This window comes from Strix uralensis, chromosome 2 (genome assembly GCF_047716275.1).
Source record: "Strix uralensis isolate ZFMK-TIS-50842 chromosome 2, bStrUra1, whole genome shotgun sequence".
Lineage (NCBI taxonomy): Eukaryota > Metazoa > Chordata > Aves > Strigiformes > Strigidae > Strix > Strix uralensis.
The window spans coordinates 89,705,880-89,732,167 of record NC_133973.1 but is presented as its reverse complement, the minus strand read 5'-3'; the positions used below and the strand labels follow the sequence as shown (position 1 = coordinate 89,732,167).

At 36.1% G+C, this 26,288-nt stretch overlaps 1 protein-coding gene across 16 annotated transcripts in view; it reads right to left on the bottom strand.

Moving 5' to 3' along the window:
• RBM26 (RNA binding motif protein 26) overlaps positions 1–26,288 on the bottom strand; it is a 74,244-nt gene that overhangs the window by 22,213 nt on the left and 25,743 nt on the right. For 14 of the 16 annotated variants that reach the window (XR_012627614.1, XR_012627616.1, XR_012627615.1 and 11 more), the window contains exons 12-20: positions 25,517–25,681; positions 21,891–22,022; positions 20,852–20,923; positions 17,608–17,736; positions 15,304–15,378; positions 14,486–14,656; positions 8,125–8,229; positions 5,409–5,618; positions 2,201–2,287 (exon numbers count right to left, since the gene is read on the bottom strand). Coding sequence is in view for 6 of the 16 variants with exons in the window: in XM_074859440.1 (XP_074715541.1) it covers positions 2,201–2,287; positions 5,409–5,618; positions 8,125–8,229; positions 14,486–14,656; positions 15,304–15,378; positions 17,608–17,736; positions 20,852–20,923; positions 21,891–22,022; positions 25,517–25,681 (1,146 nt within the window). In the remaining 10 variants the exon portion in view is untranslated. The other 2 variants (XM_074859445.1, XM_074859446.1) reach the window with 2 other exon arrangements.

Genomic DNA, 26,288 nt, shown 5'->3' with positions numbered 1-26,288 from the left:
TCTATTTGAGAGTGATTGAGGATAAACACACTGCTTTTTAAATGCAGTGAAATGTATCATAAAAAAACACCAAACAATATATAATGTTGACTTCAACCTTTCCACCAAACATATTTCCCTTCTCCTCCTGCCCACATCATTCTTCATTCTCTCCACTACCTTCTTTTTCAGATGCTTCCTATCTCTACACTTCTATATTTCTTTACAAAATACTACCATTCCCTGCTTTATGATACAGAAATTTAGCTAAGCCTGAAATGATTTTCCATGCCAATTTTTATGCAAAACAAGTTATAACAGTAAAACCTGTATTTTGCTGATGAACAAGTATCTGTAGTAAGACACTGTCAAGATCCTTGTTGTGAATCATACTCCACCTGGGAGAAGTAAAGACTTTATTTGAACAGTCCGATTGTTGTTCTAGGGGACCTATTTTTCTTTTCAGGGAAACAAAGTTCCTCTCAACACCAATGTCAAAGAATATGAAGTTGCAAAGCAAAGGACCCAATGTCAGGAAGCACCAAAACTAAAATGCCAACCTTAATTCAGTCCACTTGTGAGCATACTAATGATGACAGCTTTTATTTGCAAGTAGGTATTTCTTATTCTCCACAGAACTTTTGTTCACTCTTGAACTGTGTTCCTTCAATACAGTTGTCTGGTACTTTTTTCCCCCATCAGTCATTAACTACACTTCCTTTTTTACAGAGTAATTACAATCTCCATACTGTTAGGGCTCATCATTGCTGTATCTAAGAGTTTCACAAAGAATACCTCTACTTTCATAAAAACTTCCATGCCATTTCTGGCACATGCATCAAATAGTTTCTCAAAATATGTAATCATAATGATACTGTTAGTGTTCAAAACTATTGTCCCCATTGGCTTAATCTGCATTGTAAATATCAGTATTTCTGTCAGTCAGGTCACTGGTGGCTCAAAGTATACAAGAAGAGAAGAGTCTGATCAGGTATGAAAAGGTTCAAGTAAACTCCACAAGATGAACTCTGTGCAAAAATAGAAACTTTGCGCAAAATATAAACATAAAATGAAATCTTTCCATACAACCATACTGTAAACATGAATTCATTCCTTCTGGAGTCCCTACTGTTTTCAGGATACTCCTCCTCAACAGTGATGCAAGGATTTTAAAGAAAACATCATCATTTGCAGAACAACTATGTTTGTTATTTTGCACAGGTTCACATACTGCCTACACCATGGACTAAGGCAGGAGTCCCACTGAGCCAGGTGTATGAAGTCCTAATGATCCATGTGTAAGGATGCTAAATCAACATACATCAACTCTGGATTTTAGACTCTAAAAGTTACTTCTATAATTCAATACTACTGTAATTTTCTAAATTTCTAAAAAAATATGCCAAAAAAGAAAAAAAAAAGGAAAATCCCATCACATCAAATCACATTGACACTATCATAGTGTGGTGGTTTAGCCCCTGCCGGGGTCTGAGACCATGCGGCCGCTGCCCCTCACCCACAAAGGGAGTGAAATACAAAGCCCCGGGGCTGAGATAAGGAGAGGTTTAATACAACAGAGCAACAGCAACACAACAAACAGTAACAATAAGAATAACAGTGACAACAATGAACAGAGCAAAGTATATACCGATACAGCAGTGAGAGAACCGGCTGCGCCAACCCACGCGATCACTGATTCTTCCTGCTCACGCCAGGATGTGACCTCAGCATGATATATGAATAACCTGGCTAAAGCTCCCCCCCCACTGCTGGGGAAACTTAACCCCATCCTGGCTAAACCAGGACAGATAGGTTTTCAGACAAAGGTAAATCCAACTGATCACAAACAAAACATACAGGCTCACTATTCAGGATGTCAGTGAGATTTCACAAAGACAGTGAAGGTACCAAGTCTTCAGGTGAAAAAACCTGGCAATTAAATAAAGATAACCGAAGACACCCAGCTATCAGTTCCCAAGTGCTTCTCTTAATTTTTCTCTTATATCCTGTACTCGAGTTTGCTATAAATATCCCCATTTCCTAAGTATTTCAGCAATATGCTGTTCTGACAGATTTAATCTAGAATTAAACTTTGGTGTCAGACTTCTTTTAAAAGGTTTTTAAAAAATCGGCAGTATTACATTTTAAAAAATATAGAAATATAAGGTAACTAGAAAGAAGATGAATGTTGCAGAGTATTTTCAACAAAGATTATACTCACAGCTTCAGCTTCTGCTCTTGTTTTAAAGGTAATCACCGCATGGAGAGAAGAGTCATCTATTTGGCAATCTTCAATTTCACCATATTGCTTTTAATAAATAAAAAAAAAGTTTAGTGAAATAGTTCTCCACCTCTAAAAATGTTCTCCTAAATCAAATGCCCTCAAAAATAATTTAAAATTAGAATAGTGTACCTTTCACAGCCTTAATGCCAACCAGAGTACTTGTCTTTGCAAGGAATACAGTTACTTTTACTTTCATTTCTAAAACAAAAAAGTGCTGTAGTGTCTGGATTTCCTTATTGTAAACATACAGGTATGAAGTAAAATTATGTCAGAAAAAGAGGTTATTCTGCTTCAATACTTCTCTTGATCAGAAAGAGTGGTCTTGAGATGATTCCATTAATCTATTACAAAACTCTTCCACAAAAAGATTTATTAGATGCAGGGACTGTAGAAAAAGTTTCAAAACTTAACTTGATTTCAGCAGTTTAAGAACCTGACCCATCTATTCCTGTAATGGTCTCTATGGTATTGCTACCTTTAATGCTGTCATCACTGTAAGCTGCAATGCCCAACATATCTGTACAGGTGGAGTGCACTGCTGATGTGCAGAGTTGTGATATCACATGACAGAAACAGAAATGCAGCTCAGTGCATTTCCATGGAATTTGGAGCAAGTTTAAAACAGCAAATACTGTTTTAATGAAATATGCAAAATGAAATAATTAACATTTTTCTTAAGTGTTATATTGCTAATACTGTGAATAAAGTTGTATTTCTTGATGTTATCGAGTTTTTTTTGGTTAATATTTTTGTTTGTTAAAGATCGTAAGTTTAATATTCCCGGCAATAAAACCAGAGTATAAGAAAATGCTAAGTCCTGAGCAAATTTATGACATAAACTGACACCACACAGCAACGCTTTAACAGTGGCAGATTGTCTTCATTTTTATATCCTTTGCAGTAATAGAAGTACATAACGAAATGAAAAATACGAAAGGTGACCAGCAAAATTTACTTCAGCAGTATTCATAAGGCAGACTAAATCACAATATAATGCTGCGGAGTAAAAGTAAGTTTTTTCTTATAGTCATCATTGAAACTGTACTCAGAAATGTCCTATGGTTGATGAAGTGGATTGCATCGTTTCATCTTAAAGTTACATGTTCTTACTTTTACACCAAAAATTTGTAAAGTCATTGCTCAAATGTTCAGTCCATCATACATCTCTACAGAAAGTACTTCTGCTCTCCTTAAATAGACACACATATATATGGATATGTATAAATGTTTGGTCTCTCATTCATATCAATAGAAAGTAACATTGTCCCTCTTATGGGTATGATAGTTCCTTTTCTGTTCCCCTACAGAGGTATGATGTGGCATATTTAAGGGGAACAAAATATGTATACACATTTATGTATTATAATATATATTGTGTGCCCAGGTGGCCAAGAAGGCCAATGGTATCCTGGCTTGTATCAGAAATAGCGTGGCCCGCAGGGACAGGGAAATGATCTTGCCCCTGTACTCGGAACTGGTGAGGCCGCACCTCAATTACCGTGTTCAGTTTTGGGCCCCTCACTACAAAAAGGACATTGAATTACTCAAGCGTGTCCAGAGAAGGGCAACGAAGCTGGTGAAGGGTCTGGAGCACATGTCGTACGAGGAGCGGCTGAGGGAACTGGGGTTGTTTAGTCTGGAGAAGAGGAGGCTGAGGGGAGACCTCATCGCCCTCTACAACTACCTGAAAGGAGGTTGCAGAGACCTGGGGATGAGTCTCTTTAACCAAGTAATAAGTGACAGGACAAGAGGTAATGGCCTCAAGTTGCGCCAGGGAAGGTTTAGACTAGCTATTAGGAAGCATTTCTTTACAGAACGGGTTATTAGGCCTTGGAATGGGCTGCCCAGGGAGGTGGTGGAGTCCCCATCCCTGGAGGTGTTCAAGAGTCAGGTCGACATAGCGCTGAGGGATATGGTGTAGTTGGGAACTGTCAGTGTTAGGTTAATGGTTGGACTGGATGATCTTCAAGGTCTTTTCCAACCTGGACGGTTCTGTGATTCTGTGATATATAGTGCTCCTGAAAACACACTTTAAAAAACCCAATATAATAGTGGCAGATTTTTTTTGTTGTGGCTTTTTGTGTATTTGCTTTCTTTTTGTTGTTGTTTGGGGTTTTGGAGGGGGTTTTTTGGTTTGGTTTTGTTTGTTTAGATTTTTTTTTAAATTTTAAAAAGGAGAGACAGGTCCTTGGCTCATTCTTTTGAAAAGCTGCTTGCATGGACACCAGACAGGAAATATTAAGTACACTGACTGGAGTAGAATTTACTGGACTTACTGGCTCTGAAGACTTCTTCAGAGAGGACTACTGCAATTAAATATTGAAAAAAAAACCAGAAACAAACAAAACCACAAACCAAAGGGCCACACACATACACGCAAAGATTCTCACAATTTATGCCGCTAGATATTCTTGGCATTTATTCCACAGAATAAACAATTTTCCTTTTATTATAACCTTTTTAATGTTGATTTCTCACTGTATTATATTTGCAAATAAAAATTTGCTAAAAATTATGTCAGTTTATAATTTTTTTAGACTAAAAACAGAAAAAAAAAATGTAGAAAAAGCTCTGACTTCTTAAGTTTATAGATATGAACAGACAGAAACCTTTGGCTGCCCTGCCAAGATATGCACATAATTGCACAACTCTCATCTTGATTCTTAAATTTAGAAAGTTAGGCAAAAGCTCTTAAAGTTTTCAGTGAAAATTTTCCTTAAGCACTTGTTAAGATATTTCAATAACTATAAACAGACTTCAGGTATTGAAAGTTTGGCACAGAATCAGTCTTTGTTCTCACCATCCCCTTAGTTATTTTATCTTTCTATATCTAAAAATCTGTAACAATTCAATATATAACCTGAACAAATAAATATTATAATTCATTATTTTATATTCCCAAGTTCCTTCCTTTTTAAGAAAATAAAACCAAGCCTTGCAAATGTTATGTGGTTACAGTTATAACTAGTTGAACCGGTGGTGTAATTTCTTTGTTTCACCTTTTCCTGATGCATCCTCTTTTTCTATGAACATGTGTATCATGTTAAAGATTCATTCCTAAGTAATATTTCCAGATTAATTGAATCAAGAGAAAACAAGGCAAGAATGTCATTCAAAGAACAGAAAAAGTAAAATTGCCACATACCGCAAAATGAGGAAGAAGATCTTCTCTATCGCTTTCTGTAAATGCAGAGATTTCTAATGCCCTAGGTCGATGATCCACAACTGCATGCACAGGAACTCCTCTGCCTCTACCCCGGCCTCGTATTCCTCTACCTCTGCTACGTGATGCACCCCGACCTCTTGCATGAACCCCTCTACCACGAACTGAAGAAAGAATCCCTCGTTTGGCAGCCTAAGATGTTTACACATAAAATATTGATGTATTAAAATTCATAATCTAAATATTTAGACAAAATTAACACGTTTCCTAAAAACACATCCCCAAACAAGCCTCAGAGAGAGCACCTTACAAGTCTCAGAATAACAAAAGGTGAACATGTTAATAACATTAAAAAGCTAATACTGTTAATTACTAACAGATCAAAAATAGGATGGAAATAGGAAAAGAGAACCAGGTATTAAAAACAGATATCAAAAGAGCCCTTATCTGTGAGGATAACTCCTCATAGTACTGAAGTTCCTTCCTCCTATGTTTGAAATTTCATTAATAAATTTTCTTGATGTTGCAACTACTTAATTTGTCTCTTTCTCTTTGTCTCAATTTGTCTCTGAAAGTCCAGCCAGGGCTTCTATTCTGACCAGAATTAATGCAGCATAATAGCTTTTGGCCACAGAACTGTGAGGTATGAACAGAGGCTCTAACAAGCACCTCCAAGAACAAAGTGTTTGCTAAAAATCTGCCTCTACGTGCTCACTAATTTCCATTCCCACAATACCTGCATATGCCTTCTAAAGAACTGGCATGCACTCTCCAAGAAAAGTCAAAAGGCCAATGACAGCATCTCTGATAGGCATTTAAAAAATAATCTGCAAAAGTTATCATAAGTTTCAAAATAGCACTTTCAAGGATATAATTCCAATGTTTGTAACAAGAAAAAAAAAATTAAAACCCAAACAGATTTGATGTGAGAATTAAATGTTAAATGAAATCACCATAACAATGTTTTTAACATATCCTACAGTATTTACAACTCAAGCACTGATAGGCACTATTTTAATGCACAGCAAGCGATATCACCCATGACAGGACCAGTCTGTTACGGCTTTATTCATGAAATTATTCAGATAATTTTACAGTGGTATATAGTTTACTTTTTTGTAAAGACAGTCCTGTGGATTTTGGGGTTTTTGGTGGTTTTTATTTTTAAACATTTTTAAATGGTTAAATGAATAATCCAGAAAATTAAAAGATTATGCTGACTCAACAATCAAGTTGTACACTGTTTGGGTTTTCTCAAAGTAAAATTGGGGCCACCTGGAACAGAACAGCAGCTTATGAGCCACAGAAGAAACACATGAATGTGCGAGTTCAACTCACAAAGACAATGTGTGAATAAAAGGTTTTCTGAATAATCTGTAAGAACACTGAAGAATCAAACCAACATCAAGGTGAAAAAACCTCTTGTAAATTATACAAGGGATACATTTCATGGTGTTCCTTGAAACATACTCGTGTTTTAATAATAATCCTGGTTTTCTCGATCTACTTTGATCAGTACTTGCTAAAGGCTTCAGAATATTAATTTTACTAGCAAAACTCATTTTCCTGAAAGAGCTACAATTTTTTTCCAACTCAAAATACAAACTCCATGAGAGATGGAGTAGGTTTAGCACGCTCAACTACAGTGTAACTTTATCTCGAACAAGCACCTACTTCTCTACTGCTATTTTACATATCATTCAATTCACATTTTCTAAAATGTGCAATAAGCTTTCAGTACGAAATATTATTCACCATCAGAATATATATTGTTAACATCAGCTTTTATGTCATGTCTATTCAACTGGCTTGGCTTATTAACAAACCTATTTTCACAATTTACCAAAGCCGCATAACAACTTAGTTTTAAAGTAAGATTTTAATGCAATTTAGCCATACGTATGTGCATTGTGTTCATATGCAGTTATACTTAAGACATGACCAAACTTCATTAAGATAAGAGGGATTTAAGTGACACAGCAGCCTGCTTAACAGTAAAAAGAGGTAAGATTATCATGCAATTAAGTAGATATTACACAATCGTATAGGCAAGACAGTGCAATATAACACAGAATAACACCCAGAGCATTCAAAATTTCTCAAAATAAGATATGAAGATACAGATATGAAGAATCTTGCACAGCCTTCTGAAATTTTTATAAGCAAGTACTTTAAGAAAAAGTGTGTTTCTATACATTGAACACTTCCTGAAACATTGTATTTGCTTTTGCTAAGTCCTCCTCTTGAAATCAATGCTGTAGTTATACCACTTCTTGCACTTCAGCCTTTTTGGTTTATCTCATTAAGAGGATGCTAACACTTGAGAATAAAAGGTCAAGCACTGTTTTTTAACTCTTCTGTATCAAACACAACACTATAAAACAATATAAAAGGCAACAATATAAAAACACATCATGTTCTCAAGAAAGTATTACTACCACAAATCTATAAAATATGTCTTCTAAACAGTTACAGAGTATTTAAATAGATTAGCAATCAAAATTAAAGACAAACTATTTCTCTACCTCAATGGAATTCAGAAAGTGATTTTTAAAATTATTATTGCTAAATGCCTCAATCTACATACAACTTAATATTGCCCGCTAGAAAAAAAATAGTTTATGATACAATACACAAGCTAAATTTATGAAAATATTTGATTAGAAGTTAGTTGCTACGAAAGAAGAGACAAACATACTTCCAGCTGTAGCTCTGTATATTTTCGTCTTAATTCAGTAACTTCCTCCCCAGCTTGCATCTTCTTGTATAAATCCAGTTCAGTATCTAGTAACTCTTTCTGCATCTAAGAAATTGTTATGGTAAATTATTAGTTCCACAGTTCACATTCTCTACCAAGGAAACAATTTTGTGATAAAACCCAAGGATCTATTGCTGCACTGCTATCAGCAAAGTATTTCAGAAATAAACAGCGATTTAAAGATTGGTCATCACTAGCCTCCAGGTAAGGTAGAAGTCTGCCACAGTATCTCTATCTGGAAAACAGATTCCTAGAAACTCTAAGGAAAGGGAATTTGAAAACTAAAAGCTGTAGTGGAATTTTAAACTTAACCAAGTTGTGGCTTATTAATTCAGATCACATCTGTAACTTTGGAGGTATACTGCTTACTCCACTAGGTTTCTACCTTCAAAAACAAATCAAGCACAAGCTTAGGAGTCTTCTTGGCAAGATAAAACTTCAATGTGTAGTAGTATGTTTCTGAGCTTGGTGATGCATACCTTTAAGACTACCACACAAAGCCAAAGCAAATGGAATTTTTTCTAAACTAGAGATACACAAAATAGAAAATGAAAAATTATACAGTAGTGATGATGAGATAAAGAGGGATTCTACAAAAAAATGCAGTACAATTATGAATGAATACGAAACCTATAATCAGCATTGAGAAAAAGCATCTTAAATTTATCCCAATTTCATAATGCAGAAAGCCCAAGTGGTAGTTCTGGGCAGACCACAGTAGAAAAAACAAGATCTCTGCTTAACAAAATGTTGGTCTCTGATGCACCCAGAGTTGTCTTCCAGCACACAATACCTTAATAAAATTATTAGAAAGTTAAAAAATATATATGAAACTGAAAGGTGTCTCTGAACCCAAATTTAGACATGTTCATTGCAACCACTGAGGTGCAGGTGCTGGTACAGGTGCAGAAAAGGGCTTTATACAACCGTTAAAATTTTATTTGAAGTTCTGTTCCAAATGAAAAGCTAGCTTTTTTTTTTTTTTAAATGGAAAAAGCAGCAGCCAAATGTTCCAGTGACATCACAAATGAAGGATAAAATTATAGATGATTGTGAAAGTTTTACATTTACACCCGTTGATTCAAAACCACAGCATGTAACATATTCAAAGGCTGGTTGTCAAGAGATGAAGGTTTCTCAGTTGTGACAGCTGGAAACCAAGTATCACCACTGAATGTTAAAGAAGGGAGTTTTTTGAGTCTTTGTTTTTTCCTGGAAGCTTTAAAAGAAAAAAAGCTGGATTATTCAACTGGCAACTTCAACCTGAACCCCTTTCAGCCCCATTTTCTGATTATCTACAGCAACCACAGGAAAAATCTATTATCTCCTGTATAACTGTTCTCAAAGTTTACAAAACTGGAAACAGTGTTTCTCTCAAATCCCACTGTGTTGCAACACATCAATGACATGGCAAAACAACCATTTCTGGAGTTTAATAATGACCAGCAGTTAGAACTCACAAAGCAGCCAGTGACACTGGGGTCAAAGACTTTTGAGGTTTATTTCTAGTGCTCTTAATGAAGACTTCTCTTTTATAGAGCTGTGCCAGGTCTCAAGAAGAAAATACCTCCTTGAAGACACACCGAGAGGCAGCAAAGGTTTCTACACTTGGGGGGGAAGAGCATTTTGTAATCTGCGTGAACTAGAACAAGACAAAAATAGGTAAAGATAATGGCACAGTCACACGGGCCTCATCTTCAAGTTTGCAGGGTCTTCTGAGCTGTCCAGGTTTTAAACGCTAACAAAATGCAACAGAACCTTGAGTAAAGTCTCTCAGAAAATTGTCAAAGTTGTAAATTTTAACTGAAGGCTCTGTTAATTCCACAAAAAAGTCATATGGGACTGACTGTCTTCTCTCTTTCAAATGTTAACAAAACAATGCTCACAGATAATGCACAATCTCCCTGAGAGGAAAGCTATCAATAAAATCCATTTTTCTGCAGGTTCGGTATTTTGTCCATTATGAAATGGGTTTGCTTAAAATGTCTCTTCACCTTACATATTACAAAGGAAATGGAAAACCAGCTCAAGAACTTCATTAAAACTGGAATTCAAATTAGCATATAACCTCACTTTACTAGTAAAAACAACAATCACACAAGAAAGTAGTGGACCAGGTTGCCAAGCAAAGGGTGATGTGGGCAGAAGAGATCTCAAGATCAACAAAATCAGGTTGACGGGGGACAACCTCAAACATACACATACCAATCCATATAAATGAAGGACAGCCTACAGAACAGCATCAAGGGGGGAAGATCTCATTTCTTTTCTGGGAAATCAGTGCTCTCTGAAGAGCCTGTATACTAATACACACACATGACACAAAGAGCAGGTATTAGATGTCTACGTGTGCAGCTACAGGGCTGCAGTGTCACCAGGTCTACAGAAACATCATAGTAAAACTCACAGGACTGGAGTGGTACAGTGTATGGATACAGTCTCTTAAGGAAGGACAAGCCAGGACAGCGAGGAGCAGGACTTGCCCTTTATATGAGAGCACAGTATAAACGCACAGAGAGCCAGTCAAAAGCTTGTGAGTCAGGATTAGGATGGCAGCAGACCCATGCAGGTGATGTCACTGTCAGTGTGTACTACACACTGCCTGATCATGTAGATGAGGTCTTCCTCAGACAACTGAAAGAAGCCTCCTGTTCAAAGACCCTGGGCCTGGGTATCTGCTGGATAGGCAGGATGATTTTCAAGAATCACATTCTCCAAGTTCCAGAGTGTGTGGGAAATAAAGCAAATGTGACAGGATGCCTGCCTGGATGAACAAGGAGATCCTAACAAAACTTAAATCCAAAAACAAGGTGTACAACAGGTGGAAGCAGGATCAGATCACAGAAGGAATATAGAGAACTGTCTGAACATGCAGGCACTGGTTTGGAAAGTCAAAGCCCACCCATCTAGAATTAAATCTGGTAAGGGGGGTGAGAAACAAGAAGAAAGGCTTCTGCATATCCATCCAGCAGCAAGAGGAACGCTATGCTGTGAAAAATGTGGGATGACTGCTGAACGTTGAAAGAGGACCTGGCAACAAAGGACATGGAACAGTCGAGGTACTCAATACCTCCTACTACTCAGTCTTTACCGGAAAGACTTGCCTTCAGCAATCCCAGATGCTGAGACTAGTGCAATAACCCGGAGCAAGACTTACCTTTGTTGGAAGAGGATCAAGTTCAGAAACATTTAAACAAACTGGACAGACACAAAAACCTGGGACCCCACAGGATGCAACCACTATGTACTGAAGGAGCTCGCTGATGTCATTGCAAAGCCAATCTCAATTACCTCTGAAAGGTCATGACATCTGGGGGAGGTTCCTTGGGACTGAGAAAATGCAAATATCACTACAATCTTCAAGAAGGGCAAGGAGATCTGGGTAACTACATGCTGGTCAGCCTCACCACAATCCCTGGGAGGATGAAGAACCAAAACATCCCGCAAACCATTTCCAAGCATATTAAGAACAAGAAGGTGATTGGGCAAAAACAAGGAGAAAACATGCTTGACCTTAACAGCTGTCTATAACGAGATGACTGGCTTGGTGGACATGAGCATAGTGGAAGTTGTTTATCTTGACTTCAGTACAGCTTTCAGTACTGTTGCCCACAACATCCTCACAGCCAAAAGGATGAAGTGCTGACTAGATAGGTAGACAGTGAGATGAACTGAAAACTGGCTGAACTGTTGGGTTCAGAGGGTTCTGATCAGTGGCAGAAAGTCCAGCTGAAGACCAGCCACTGGTGGTGTACCCCAGTAGTCACTGTTTAACACCTTCATTAGTGACCTGGATGGTAAGACAGAGTGTTCCCTCAGCAAGTTTGTGGACCATACAAAACCTGGAGGAGTGGTTGGTACACCAGCTGGTTGTGTTTCTGTTCAGAAGGATCTTGACATGTTGGAGAAATAGGGCAGGGGGAACCTCCTTAATTTCAACAAAGGAAAATGCCAAGTTGTGCAACTGGGGAGGAATAACTCCAGCCACCAGTACAGGTTGAGGGCTGCCCAGATGAAGAGGACCTGAGGGGTCCTGGTAGCAGAAGAGAAGCTGAACATGAGACAGCAATGTGTCCTTGTGGCAAAGAAGGCCGACAGCCTCCTGGGCTGCATTAGGAAGAGCACCACCATCAGGTCAAGGGAGGTGATCCTTCTCCTCTACTCTGCAGTGGTGAGGCCGCATATGGAGTGCTGTGTTGAGTTCCAGGCTCCCCAGTACAAGAGGGACATACTGAAGAGAAAGGCAAAAGGCCACAAAGATGATTAAGGGACTGGAGCATCTACTACATAAGCAGAGGCTGACAGAGCTGGGATTATTTAACTTCAGGAAGAGGTGGTGGCAGGTGGGGTGGATCTAATTCATGTGTATAAATACGCAGCATGGATGAGTAAAGAAGACATCCAGACTCTTCTTAGTGGCACCTGGTGATAGAACAAGACAAACCCCAGAGATCCCTTCCAATCTCAACCATTTTGAGCAATTTTGTGTTACCAGGCTAATTTTCTTGTCCACTCCAAGAATTTACTGGACCACTCTCAGGGTAAAATAACTGTCATGGGTTAAAATGCTGCATTTAAGTTTTCTAGTCAAGAATTTAGCAAGTTTTCATGATGCAACTTGCTTCCTCATTTCCATGGGTCTGGATTCATTTCCTTGCATGTGACAAAATCCACAACCAACTGGTATTCTTGGATCAAAACTGATATAAACTACTTTTTCCTGTTCAAATTTAGGAAGCACTCTACACCACTCCAGCAGAAGAGTATTTCTCAAAACCATGAGGCTTTAACAATCAAATGCAGCTTTAAAAATATTGCCAATTTCTAGGACTTTTATAGTTCAAATTCACTCTACAGGCAGGTAACTTCCTTCAGACTTCTCAGAAACATTTTCTCACCGGAAAACGTCCACTCTCTCTCAAAAACATAAAAATGTCAAAAAAATGATCTTCTCTCATCTCCAAAAAAAGGAGAGTTTAATCTTATTATAGCAGTGCCTGAATTCTGGGATTATTATACTTAGTTCCCCCTCTAAAACACAGTAGAATATTCCACTGCAACTGAAGTTGTTTTATGAGGTATAAACCAAGTTGCAGGAATTATAACATATACCCATTTTCAGGATAAAAATAAGCTGCTTCAACTTCTTCCTGACTGACAAATGATGTAAGAAACTACAGTCAGTACATACAAGTCATTTCAGTATTTCTTTTTGATTATTTCTTTTCAAAACTGTTCATCACTGTAATTTACACCGCAGTTACTTTTAATGCCTATATTTCTATGCAAAATAAAGCAGTAGAAATGCTGCTTCAAACTGAAAACTAATGATCCATTTAAATTAAATCTGGGTTGTAATGTTACACCAGCTTTTTAAAACAGAATCCCAAACATTAGAAGAGAAGACTAAGAATTCTGAAGATTTAAGAACTGAATGAAAACAGCAATAAAAGATCAAGGCTTTTTGTCTTTACTAGAAAATACACTGTACAAAAATCTGCTCTTTTATCAGTGTGCAATTCCTCACTTGATAAAGCAAGAAAAGCTTGTAATATATTTAAAAGAACACTTACTGATTTCTTAAAATGTTATTTCTCAAAGTCTCACTCAATCACCTTGTGATCTGTTTAAGAACATATACTTAGAAAAAGCAAAATATTGCATTTCAAAAGGTAATTTAATTAGATCTTTAAGCAGTTGGGAAACTGCTTGTAACCATGTAATAACAATAATGATAGCAGAGGAGAGAAATTCCTCACAGGTACAAGCCAAACCCAGGTAGCTAGGTCAAAGGAAAACTGACCAGTATGATCTTCAATCTAAGAAGCTTAGCATACTGAAAAATTTCAGTGACAAACAGCCCCAGAAAATTATGTACAACAGTCAACTAGTTAGGCAAAACACTTTGTTTTGTGTATCAAACCTGACCAGAAGTTATCTGTGTTGCATAACGGTAATGCTTTTGCGTAAGAAACCATATTTTCATGATTGCTACTCAAAATTTAAGAAAGCTATAGACTACCAGAAGATTAGATAAGGAAAAACAAATAATCATACGATTTTTGGTTTGTGTTTTTGATTTTCCAGACATGTAACAGTGGGGAAACCTTTCAGACAACAGCATGGTTTTAAAATTAACTATGTTCCTTTAAAAAGAAGGCAAAACCAATCTCACTTCAAAGATGACTTCAAAATTAAACTAGTATGGCTCTAAACACTGCTGATGTGGCTGCATATTTTTATTCTGCTCACACAAGCACGTGAATTCTTCTTATTAAAAAGCTGACCAAAACTTGAGTACCTGAGTCTTAGTTTTCATGCTTTTTAAAGGAGTCCCTCCTCCTGGTGATACACCTTTTAATTCATCCTTTAACTTGGTAATGCTATTAGTCAAAATTTCCAGTGTTTTCATGATTTCTGCTTTGTCTTCTGACTTCATGGCTTTATTCTTCTCCAGCTTTGAAATCAGCATCTGCCCAATTTAAAAAAAAGAATAAAATCTTTTACTTAGCAACTACTATTACAGGTCTGTCTTCCAGTACGCATTACAACTAATGGAAAAACAGAATATTGCATTTATTTTGCTTTGATATTCAAACTCAGCATATAAGGCTTTTAACAGCTTATATTAAACTAAATTCTTTGTTTGAATCTCTGATTAATTTGCTAACAAACATATGATATCTCCATTTCATTTGGACAGATTTGCTCAACGCACTTAAGTTACTCAAAATTTTTATTCAACTTAAACGATATTTTGGCCTTTCTCTGCTCCTAAGCCTAAGTGTAGCCATGCATACTTTTCTACATCAATCCTCCTGGTCTTGTCAAGTAGAACTCTCAGGATTTCACTTCTCCCAAAAAATATGCATGTGGCACCCATTTGGGTGCAATTTCAATGAAAATTGCACCTAAATTGCATAAGCTTGTAGTTTAAGTAAACTAACAAGACAAGTTAGATTAAAACTCTAAACTTAAAATAATGTGATAATACCATTCTAAGAGAATGCTTATTTCATAGGCCAGTTTTGTAGCCCGTGCTTACAAATTCTGAAATATTTTACAGTGAACTGAGACTTTACAACTGAATTGCTGACTTTCTTTAATGCTGACATTTACCTTTTGTGTTTCGATGTGCTTCTCTAAGATTTCTTGCTTCTTTTTTCTCACATCTTGTTGAAGTCGTAATGCTTCCTAGAAGCATAAAAAAATTACAGAAAGTTTCTAGATTTTGAAAAATAATGCCAGAAGAATAATATACTATGCCTGACAACTATACAATAGTGACTTACAATAACAGGGAAAAAAATTAGTAACAGAAACTCAAGGTACTAATGGACAATGTTTCAAATTATGCTTTGGAAAACAATGCATCATCAAATTAGTGAAGGATCTAATGATCTTTCCTAGTTAGATCTGTGTTAAGAACACTTTATTATTACTTACGTACAAAGTAGCCCCTTACACAATTCCACTGAAAGCTGAAAGGCAATATAATACACTACCGCAAGAGGTATAACATACAAGAGCTTAAATATGCAAGGACAGTATCTTGAAAGAAACTGTAAATCAAGTCCATCAATTAAAACACATTCTCCCGTACAGTTACAAGCAGAAAGAAAATACATTCTGTTTCCTAAAATTAAAGTGCTACCCAAAGAAAACCATCTCTTTTGCATCCTACTGCTGTAACTTGGAAGTGTCAAGTACTACAACTCAATCTCCTAAAAACAGAATGTTGACACTGCAATGGGCAAATCAAAATGAGCTGAAACTGATAAATTTGTGACATAGAGCAGTCAGAAGGAGAAGCAGGAGGAGATACCACAGCTGCTGTGCTCAACTTCTACTAGTGCTGCTTGAGAGAAAGCAATTGCTTCTTGTTCTCAGATACAGAATGTAGAAGTCTTAGACAGCAGGATACTTGTGGAAAACAATTAAGAGCTTTGACATCAACATATTTAATGGGATAAAAGAGGAGAGGCAGACGATGATTTTTCAGTTCTAGACTACCCATCAACTGGGATCAGACTGCAAGTGAATTATCGTATACAAAGAGTGTAAATGCACAACAGCCGTAAAAAAAGAATAGTAATAAGGTTTCTGTATGTCTTCCCAAATACTGACAAATTCTGCTGCATGAAATGTTAGTTTTGCAATACAGTATGCAATCATTTTTTTGAAGGGAAAAGGAAGATAAGACAAGGGGATGAATGCTTAGAAAAACTAGGGAGACAGGAAGAAAGAAGGGAGTGAGTCCCACAAAATCATGTTTTTCCACAAGTACTAGTACATTGTAATAGAAATCTCTGAAGAGAAGAAGGAGCACATGAAAAAGGAGCCAATCACTTAGCACATCTTCAGTGTCTTCTCTCAAAAAAACCCTACAGCTGTTATGCTGAGTCAGTAATTTTATTACAAGCTTTTTGCCATTTCACAGGCACTTAGCATCTTAACTTGAAAGGTAAATGCTCTGATTCAGAAAAACATGTTTTAGGGGACAAATATGAAATGAAATCCCAAAATTAGAAGTGATTTCTTTAAAGTCTGGACCAATGCCACAACTGACAAACTGCTATTTCAAATTATATTAGACAATAGTTACAGAAGATTATCAAAATAAGCTAAAAATCTTTGTTTAACAGTTGTACGGCTTTCAACACTTATGTTTGAATCTAACTTAGAATTGAACTCTTAATTTGAGGTTTGAAACCAGTAAGATAAACACTGTCCTTGTATTTAGTTCTTCTAAATTATAAGAATAAAAATAAGAAAAAGAATAAATGATAAAGAATAAAAGGAGCTTTACTGAGCTCTTTTGAAAATTCTAAGCAAGCTACACTGAGTCACCTATTCATGGCCAAATGCATTTTTGTTGCATTTCCTCTCTAACAAAAAAAAAAAGTGAAAACCTAATAGTATGCAAAAACCAAAAATGGATGCAGGAGAACTATTGTTTGGAAACAATAAAATGCGGAGTCACACAGTTCTCAATTCTCTCAAGTAATGAAACAATTCTGGTCACAAGTACAAAATACACTGAGAATATAGCCCAATTTGATGGTAATACAAGCCAGCTCCAGGAAGGCTTAAGAGAGAAGAACAGTGGCTATACTATACTCCCTTCTCACTCACAATAGACAATTCATGCCTCAACATGGAGATTCTGCCTCCAGGAAAAGTGTTTCACATTTTGAACTTCTAGAGAGTTTAAAATCTGCTTACACTACCTGAACATACACTGAAAAAATTAACAAAACAATGCTGAATTCTCTTGTCCTTTGAAAAGAAACCATTATAGTGAATTTAATCTTATAACTAGTTTCATCTATGCTCTTGAGATGAATATACATAGTGCACTATCTCTAGTGGTCACAAGTTCCCAATCTAGGTCCATTTTACAAAGAAGCATGTTTAATTTACCTGTTTTTTCTTCTGTGCTTCATTAGAGTCTAGCACGGAAGTGGAAACAACAGGCAAAGATTTCTGTGCTGCCTTCAAAGCAGCAGGGTTGTACACAGTTTTTGTCAAGCCAGTAGAAGTGGATAAAACCTATAGGAGGAAATCATTTTATTCTTTTGCCAGTGAATTTCAATTTTTTTAAAAAAAACCCCGTGAGTGCTTAAAAAAATATATAAGCGTCTTTTCTTTTGTCTGTTTTGATGATATGGAATATAAAAATTTGGTGTAACGATTATATTTGGAGTTGCTAAAGCTGAACAATTTTTAAAGAGGCAGCACCACATCAGATATGTAAAAATTATAAACATCAGATTATAAATCCTTTCCATTGAGATTTCATATGTACTTCCAAGTTTCAAATATATAAATTTTTATGTATTTGAGCATAATTAAGGAAATAGAAGAATGAGGTTTCCCCAAGAATAACTGAAGTTTTTGTTGGTTTTTTTTTTAAGTTTAAAATACAATTTTTCATGGCTGCATGAATTTTCCAAGCAAAAATTCCATTTGGACTAAGGTCCAAAGTAGGTACTTTTGATACGTAGTTTGTGGAAAGTTGAGCTTGCACAATCAGCAAGAAGTAACTTAAGTACAGGGAAGTCTTCAACATCATACAGCAAAGGAAGAGACTCCTATGTCTCTCTGTTCTCTTTCCTACATTTGTAATGAGGTATGAAATTTCTCCATGACTTAAGAACACAGTTGTCTGCTTTACAAACTCTCTAAAGTATACTATGTACATCTCCAAAATACCTGAAGATTTGGACTATTCTGATTTTTTATCATGTTAGAGGACATTTTGGTCATGTTAGTATTAAAAACTCCATGGCTAAGTGCTGGAGATAACATAGCCATGATTTTGCCTGCCTTGTTAGCAAATCACAGCAATTATGCAATTGATATCATTTCCAGGAGTTTAAAAATACTTTATATATATGTAGAAAATTAAAAGATGCATGCAGTCTGTTGGTTACCATGCACTCCATAAAATAGACACAATGCCCATCAACAGAAGGAAAAAAAAAAAAGAGACGGCCAAGAAACATTAGAAAGACAGAAAAGATCGAGATCAGAAGAATTTACAACAGAAATGCTTCATATAAAAGCTTTTCACTTTGTTGTGCTATTTATACAATTTCTTCTCACAGTATTTTCCAGAGTAGGTAGTGCAGAGAAGGGGGGGGGGGGGGGGGAAGGAATAATCAAAGCATGTTATGGGCTATTATAAAAGGTGATATAAAATGCTCTAAGCAGGCCATTAAAAAGGAGATAAAGGATTTTTTTTAAAACTTAAAGCACATTAATGTATGCATATCCTGATCATATAGTTCCTATTACAAAGTAGCTTTAGGATAGGCTACATCACAGACAGAGGACCAAGACAAAAATATTGACACACTCCTTTTGCCCTCAACTGTCTTCATGGCAGAGTGAACCATGCTTCCTCATCTCTTTTAATATAAGGAGAGATGCCACAGGAGATGTACCTGCATCATCTAATACAGAAGAGCAAGAAGCAACACATTAATGTCTTCTAAATCTCTTACTACTATTCAAGAGAAGGAATAGTGTCAATCTCTTCACAGGTTCATAAATTTGCAAGTCCCTATACAAATCTCAAAAGGCCTCACGATGACTGATCCATCTCCTTTTCCTTCAGCTCTTTGGGAAACATAGCTACCTACTTTCTTACTGGAAAGTTCTTGTCATACCCTGCACTCAGTCAGAAGCAAAAAAACATCTAGGACATGACATCTATGGTTTTTGACAGCTGTCAATCATTTAATTTCTAAAGGTTATAGAGTGTTATCACTGCAAACTAAGCAAGGTATTTCCTTGTAAAGGTAGTATGTACAGGTCAAATCAAGTTTCAGAACCCTATCAAAAAAGCCAAAGGAATCTGCTGCTTCACGACCAGCCCACTGAACAGCCCAGTAGTTAATCAAAATGAGTCTGTACTATAAGACAACACAGTGGAAAACCATTTTAGCATGACTTTACTTTTTGTAGACAAGTGTTTCAGAATAACTCAGCTCTTACAGAATGAGAAAAAAAAAGTATTTCCACTTAAACTGAAGCACACTTCCTATTTCTAAAGTAAGTATATAGTATGTATATAAAATGTAGTTCATGAATACACAGTAAGATATTTATCTGCAACTAATTAGGGCAACAAGAATGCAACTAATCAAACCCAACAACCAAACGTAAGCCAGAAGCCAGAATCAGTGCATTCAGGTGAACTGCTCAGCTTGAAATGAGTCAAAGACACATCCTCTACAATTACAACTCAACACTAAGTATTGTTAGCTTTGTATGCTAAGCACAGCATAGTGTTTTTGGAGTAAATTTGACTTAGATTCCACTAAATGCGTTAACTGCCATACCATAAGGGGGTGGCGGGGGAAATGCAGTGGATGCTTCATTCATTTCAGGTCAAGCCAATTTCCAATAGAAAAGATATATACCTAGGCAGAGGAATCTTGTTACTGGGGAAAGCTTACTGTCTTTCTACCAAAAGCCTTCTCAAATGAATGTTATAAACACTAGGGAAGCTTGTCCGCTAAGGGGCTAAACAGACCTGGAAACATGCATCTCAAACTTTACTACTAAAGTAAACACAACTCTGTGATCTGAAAATTGCAACCACTGGGCAAAATACATAACTCATAACCACAATTCAGATACACCTTTCCCACTCTACCTCTTTGTGTTTTCTATACTGATTAATTTCCACTTATCTTTTCACAATTACTGAAAATTTTAAGACCAAATAAGAAGGTAAATGTTTATAGCATCACCTTTTAAAGGACAGAAAAGCCCAAACACGTTTTTATAGAAAGGCTTTCTACAGATTCATACGTAGTGTCAAAATGTATTTATTTATTTCTGTATTCTTCTAACAACTCAGGATCCTGGAATGTAACTAGGTATTTTCATGACTGAATAAACATAGATCCTACTATATTAAAACAAAAGCCACAGAACAGCATCTTCTGTCCTAGCATGTTTTATTCTTCATATAATCATTTAGCCATCTGCTAAGCCAAGTTCTGATATATTGTACTTTATAAAACTAAACTTTAGCAAATACCTTGATTCATAGTTATAAAAGAAACTTAATATTGACACAAGGGGTTTTATAATAAAATTAGTTCCACTGAAGTTAAATGTAAGAGGAAGAGAATGAGAGACATTCTCTTACCTTTTCAGTTGTTGGAGTAACTGGCTTTGACACAAAACCCAGTCTATCCTTCACAGATAATTTAGTCACATTCTAAGAAAACAAAACAAAATTATAGTTCAAATATACTTTACTTGATGAATATTTTACTGTTTCCTGTGTAATTCCAAATGTTAGGAATTTAGAAAAAATATATTTAACTAATGAAACCATAGACTTTTGAGCAACAATACAAGAAAAATAATATTAAAGCAGCTGATAAAATGGAATTTAGATATTTGATTATACAGTTAATATACATCTATAAGTAGACTGGATAAGACAACGATAAAGCCAAATTTGGAATTCAAAATTATACTAAATATTTTTTGCAAGAAGTCCATGACATGCCAGCTGGCAGAGGTCCTTTTAAATACACTCCAGTTTTTGTGTTTTATAATCTGCTATTCACAGGCATCAGTTCAAGAAAGTTGATTGAATTTAAACTACAAATGTTTTCTGAAGTGTGGTGGTCTTCCTTTTCAGAAGTAAAACTGAAGTAATGGCACAATGTTAATAATGAAATACTTCTAACGTAATAAAAATTTAAAGGCTATTTCTAATGGGAGTAACATGCCAGATTCCGTCATTATTCATACTGGTACTGTGGTTACATTCTTCCTTGTATTAAGGGTGATGTACAAATACTGAAAACACTTTTAGATCATTTTAGCTGTTTAACAGATGCAATATTAAAAAAAGGATAGCTTTTAGTTCTTTGGATAGAAACCAACTTTATTTTGAAATCATAAAATTGCAATTTAACATAACATTACTGAAATATTTTCAGAGTGCTTTTTTTTTTAAACTAAGTAAAAAGCTACGATACTAAAAATTAAGTACCATGCTTGGGTAAGAAAGCCAAGTATCATAGCACTGAGGAAAACCGTCAAATTAGGTGCACTTATAAGTAGTAAATGTGTACTTGTACTATATGAGTAACTAATGGATACATTCATACCCTATGGAACCTATTACAGAAAGAAAAACATGCAACTGATTTTTTGACTATCATACATACCTGAGTGACTTCTGTATTGGCACTCTGTGCTTCTGCAGGTTCGATATTACTCGCAGGTACCGGACCTAATCGCTCCTTGACCGACTGTTTCACTACTGGTAAACTAGGTTGCTGAACTAAGGGTTGTATTACCTGTAACACCACCCCACCCCCCAAAAAAACACATCATAATATTAATAACAAAAGGCTGCTACATATGTAGTTCAATAAATGCACAATGAAACTGCTGCAATGGCATTTAGATTTATACTTCTATTATCCAGTTTTTTCACCTCTTGGCAAAAAATAAACACTTCATGAGATTTAGGATGTTATAATCACTATTTGTATAGTGCATACAGCACTAACCTCTACTTTGCACTTGCAGCTCACAGAAGTGATCAAACAACTCCGGTCTATTTCTATTAATCATGTCTACTTAAGACTACCTTAATTTTAACCTGTCAGAACTGAATAAAAAGTAATACGCAGTCTTCTCATTCCTTTCACAATTCTTTCATCATCAACCATTTAGTTATGAAAAGGCAGAATACAAACTTCTATCACAAGGACTCTCACTTTTTATAGTGGTATGTCACTTTTCATCTGCTATTTGTTTAACTTGGACAAAATACAGAAAGAAAGAAGGATATAGAGACATGCAGTCATGGGACTGAGGAAAGAGAAAACAGAGCAGCTAATCTTTAAACCTACCATGGATATGCCCTGACAGCTAACACCTTGCCTTATTTTCTTTGACAAAAACATTAAACACTTAAGACCAAAAAACTATGCTTCCAAGCAAGCTTCCTGTCATATTTATGACCCTCAAGAGGTCACCTAATCCATTCCTCCACTTCAGGGCAAAGTCAGCTATACCCAAGCCATTACTGACAGTATCTATCTATATAGTTCTTGCAGATTTTCAGTGAAAGACGTCTTATCACTTCTCTAGGCAGAAATGTTTCAGTATCCTTTAGCATTAGAAAATGTTTTTTAATATCTAACCTAAATCTCCTATGCTGCCTTTTAAGCCCAGTACTTCTTGTTTTATCTACCAGAGATGTGGAGAGCACATTATTTCTGCTTCCTAGCAGAAGTCTTTTATTTGATGATTTATTACAATTGACTCATGCCAACTTTATGAAGTTCCATTCCTTTCAGAATTTCCACAGTGAGAATTTTCCAAAGTAATCCTGCTGAGGAAACAGCAATGCTCAAGAAATTGTAGAGGACTACTGAAGGGACAACTTAAAAGCCAACTGCTTTTACATTGAAAAAAATTCAAAAGCCTGTCTTTAGTGCCTGACAGAAAAAATCTGGCCAGAAACCCTTATAAATACAGGTGAAATTAATTAATACACCAGAAATCTTGACAAAAATTCAAGTACTTAGAGTATGTGAAGTACTATAAGAAAAGAGTTTCCACACTGTTTGTAGATATGATACCAAATATTAATTTCAGTGAAAAGGGAAGTAAATATTCATGGCTCCTGAAAGGCTTATGAATTAAAAATACCTGTTTATTGACTCAACAATTTGGTAATTGTTATATTTTGGGGTAGAAGGTAAAAACATTGCACTTAAAATTTTAATTTCCTGTTTAAATTTTTCTTGTCACTGTGCACCCTCTATCACCCATAACAGACTTCAAATTGTAGTCTCCTGACATGTGCTGAAAGGCTGTTCTTTGTGAAGTGGGAACCCTTAATAATGTCACCTGGTACCAAGGGGAATTCATTCTCAAACCATCAAGGTTAACTTGCCAAAGGTGGTGTGCTAGGAAGCTAGTAACATCACTAAAAACCGTAAGGCTATTTAAAATTGATGTTTTGCAAAATAACAAATATACAGATCAAATACTTCTTTGGAAATACAGAGTTAATATTCCAAGCTGGATAGCATAATCAGCAAATAAGCTGATGGCAATAACTATTCAAACTATCCTTCTCAAAAGAGGTAATGTTTGTATGAATGCAAAGGACATACTCCACTGCCCTCTCCTGGTGGAGATGTAAATCAAGCTTAAAAAGTAAATACCATTTTGAGTAGCAGTAGTTCAAATCAAGCATGAAGAATATTTATAAATTTGATTCCAAACTCAAATCTAAATGATGATAACTGGGAAGACAGTGAGCTAGGTGTCATTAAAACTGCATTTTTGTAGCTAAAAAGCAGGGCATCTGTTACAAAAGGAGAGAAAGGAAACTGTTAAAATGACCTACAGCAGGATTGCTATGGAAAACTGGGTCATTGACTCTGAACGATGACATACACCATCCAGAGAAAGAAGGAATTCAAAACTTAAGAATCCTCTAACAACTCATTTGTACATTATATCAGTGTATATAAATAAGTGAATGTTTCTTCTACAGATCCTGCCTCATATTTTCTAACCATAGAATGTGTTATTCCGTGCTAACGGCAAATCCAATAAAGCAGGATACACATGTATTTAGAAAGTCTTGCTATACTGGCACCTAACTGACCTGACTCTCTATCCAATAACCTACACAGCCTGGGAGAATCCAAGCTTCCTCTTACGTCTGAGTGGAACCACTATGCCTGCTAACAAATCTGATTTGGTTTACCACAGGTTACAAATCTCAGCTCTGCAACAGTGACTGCTGTTTCATATTCTTAAAAAGCTGACAATGCTACTATGCACAAGACAACTACCAATAGGGGCTCCACTGTGCAATTCAATCCAAAAATGTAGAATGAAATAGTTCAGTTGGAAGGGATCTACGATGATCATCTAAGTGCAACTGCCTGATCACTTTAGGGCTAACCAGAAGTTAAAGCACATTACTAAGGGTATTATCCAAATGTCTCCTTAAACACTGACAGGCCTGGGGCATTGGCAACCTCTCTACAAAGCCTGTTCCAGTGTCTGACCACCCTGTCTGTAAAGAAATGCTTCCTGATATCAAGTTTAAACCTCCCCTTACGCCATTCCCACACATCCTGTCACTGGATTCCAGGGAGACCAGCACCTCCCTCTCCAACTAAAACTGTAAAATGTCCCTGATCCATTCCCACAAAATCAGTCTCTCTAATGCAGCTGTCCTCTTACACTGCTGTTTGCATGTCCCCTCTCCCTACGTATATATTTGTGTGTATCTGTATATACCTACAGGTACCTTTGTGTAAAACAAATCCTACTGCTACTTTCTGTAGCAGTATGAATGCCCAACAGGAAAGGAAAAAGGAAAACCACTGGAAAAAACAGCACCTTTTGGAAGAAAATGGAAATTATCTTCCAAGAAAAGCAATATAACTTTGCTGTCTTTCCTATGCTCACCAGAAGAAAAAAAAAAAGTCTATACTAGTTAAAGCAAAATGGATGTTATTCAGCAGACAGTAGCATCAAATCTTGCTTCACATGAGATGACAACAGAGTGGAAATCTCTAAGTCACAGAAGGGCCTTCTTTAAATACCTTCATCTTATCTTGCTAATCAACTCCTGAATCTTGTATCTGAAGTCAAAGAATCTACAATTAAAGAGTAACTTTCGGAAAAAAATTACATGAAGTATTCATTAGTTCAGAAGTACTTAGTTTACTTTGTATAAACGTTTTTTTAAAATGTTTTAAAGCTTATATTTTATATAACATTCTAGACAGAATAGACTTAGATCCTGTACCTTCTGTGTGGTAGTCTGGATTTGTGGTGCACTGCCCTCTCGATGCCAATAAACTTTAATAAAACGATTATTTAATACTGCTTCTGTACTTGATATAGCTTTCTTTGCTTCCTCGTGTGTGGCAAACTGAATAAGGGCACCTTCTGGATCACCTTGATATGCAACCTAAGATTTAAAACAGAATAAAAACTTATTGCATTGTAGGTTTTTTATTTGTGTCTTGATTGTCATAAGATCACTAGTTTCAAGGCTCATCAGAAGCTTACAATTTAAACCTAATATAGGTCATTAGATAAATACTTCCCATTCATGATTCCATCTCAAAAGCTTAGTGTCAAGGAGCAACCTTGAGATTAAGCTAATAAACTTCAAGAACAGTTGAAAAACCCTGAAGCAAACAGAAGTAAAATACCTAAACAATCAAACGGTATTTCTAATTGCAAATATGAGTAGTTGCTTGAAAGACAGGAGGAATCATCACCGAAGAAAACTGCTACAAAAAATACAGGGGTCAGTTAATAAATGTCCTATCTAGTACCAGAGATAGACAACAAAACTAATTTTGGTTTTCCTCCTTTGAACATTAACATTTTAGACACATTCAAAGGACAGAATTATACCTTTTGGAAGAGCATAGCTTGCAATATCTATCTCGGTATCTGTCTGTCTCTCTATACACATCCACATAAAATTTTACCTGCCTTACTAAATCATACTGCCTGCTAATACACCCACATTCTTAGGTAAGCTATGGAAAGGCTTAAGAAATGCC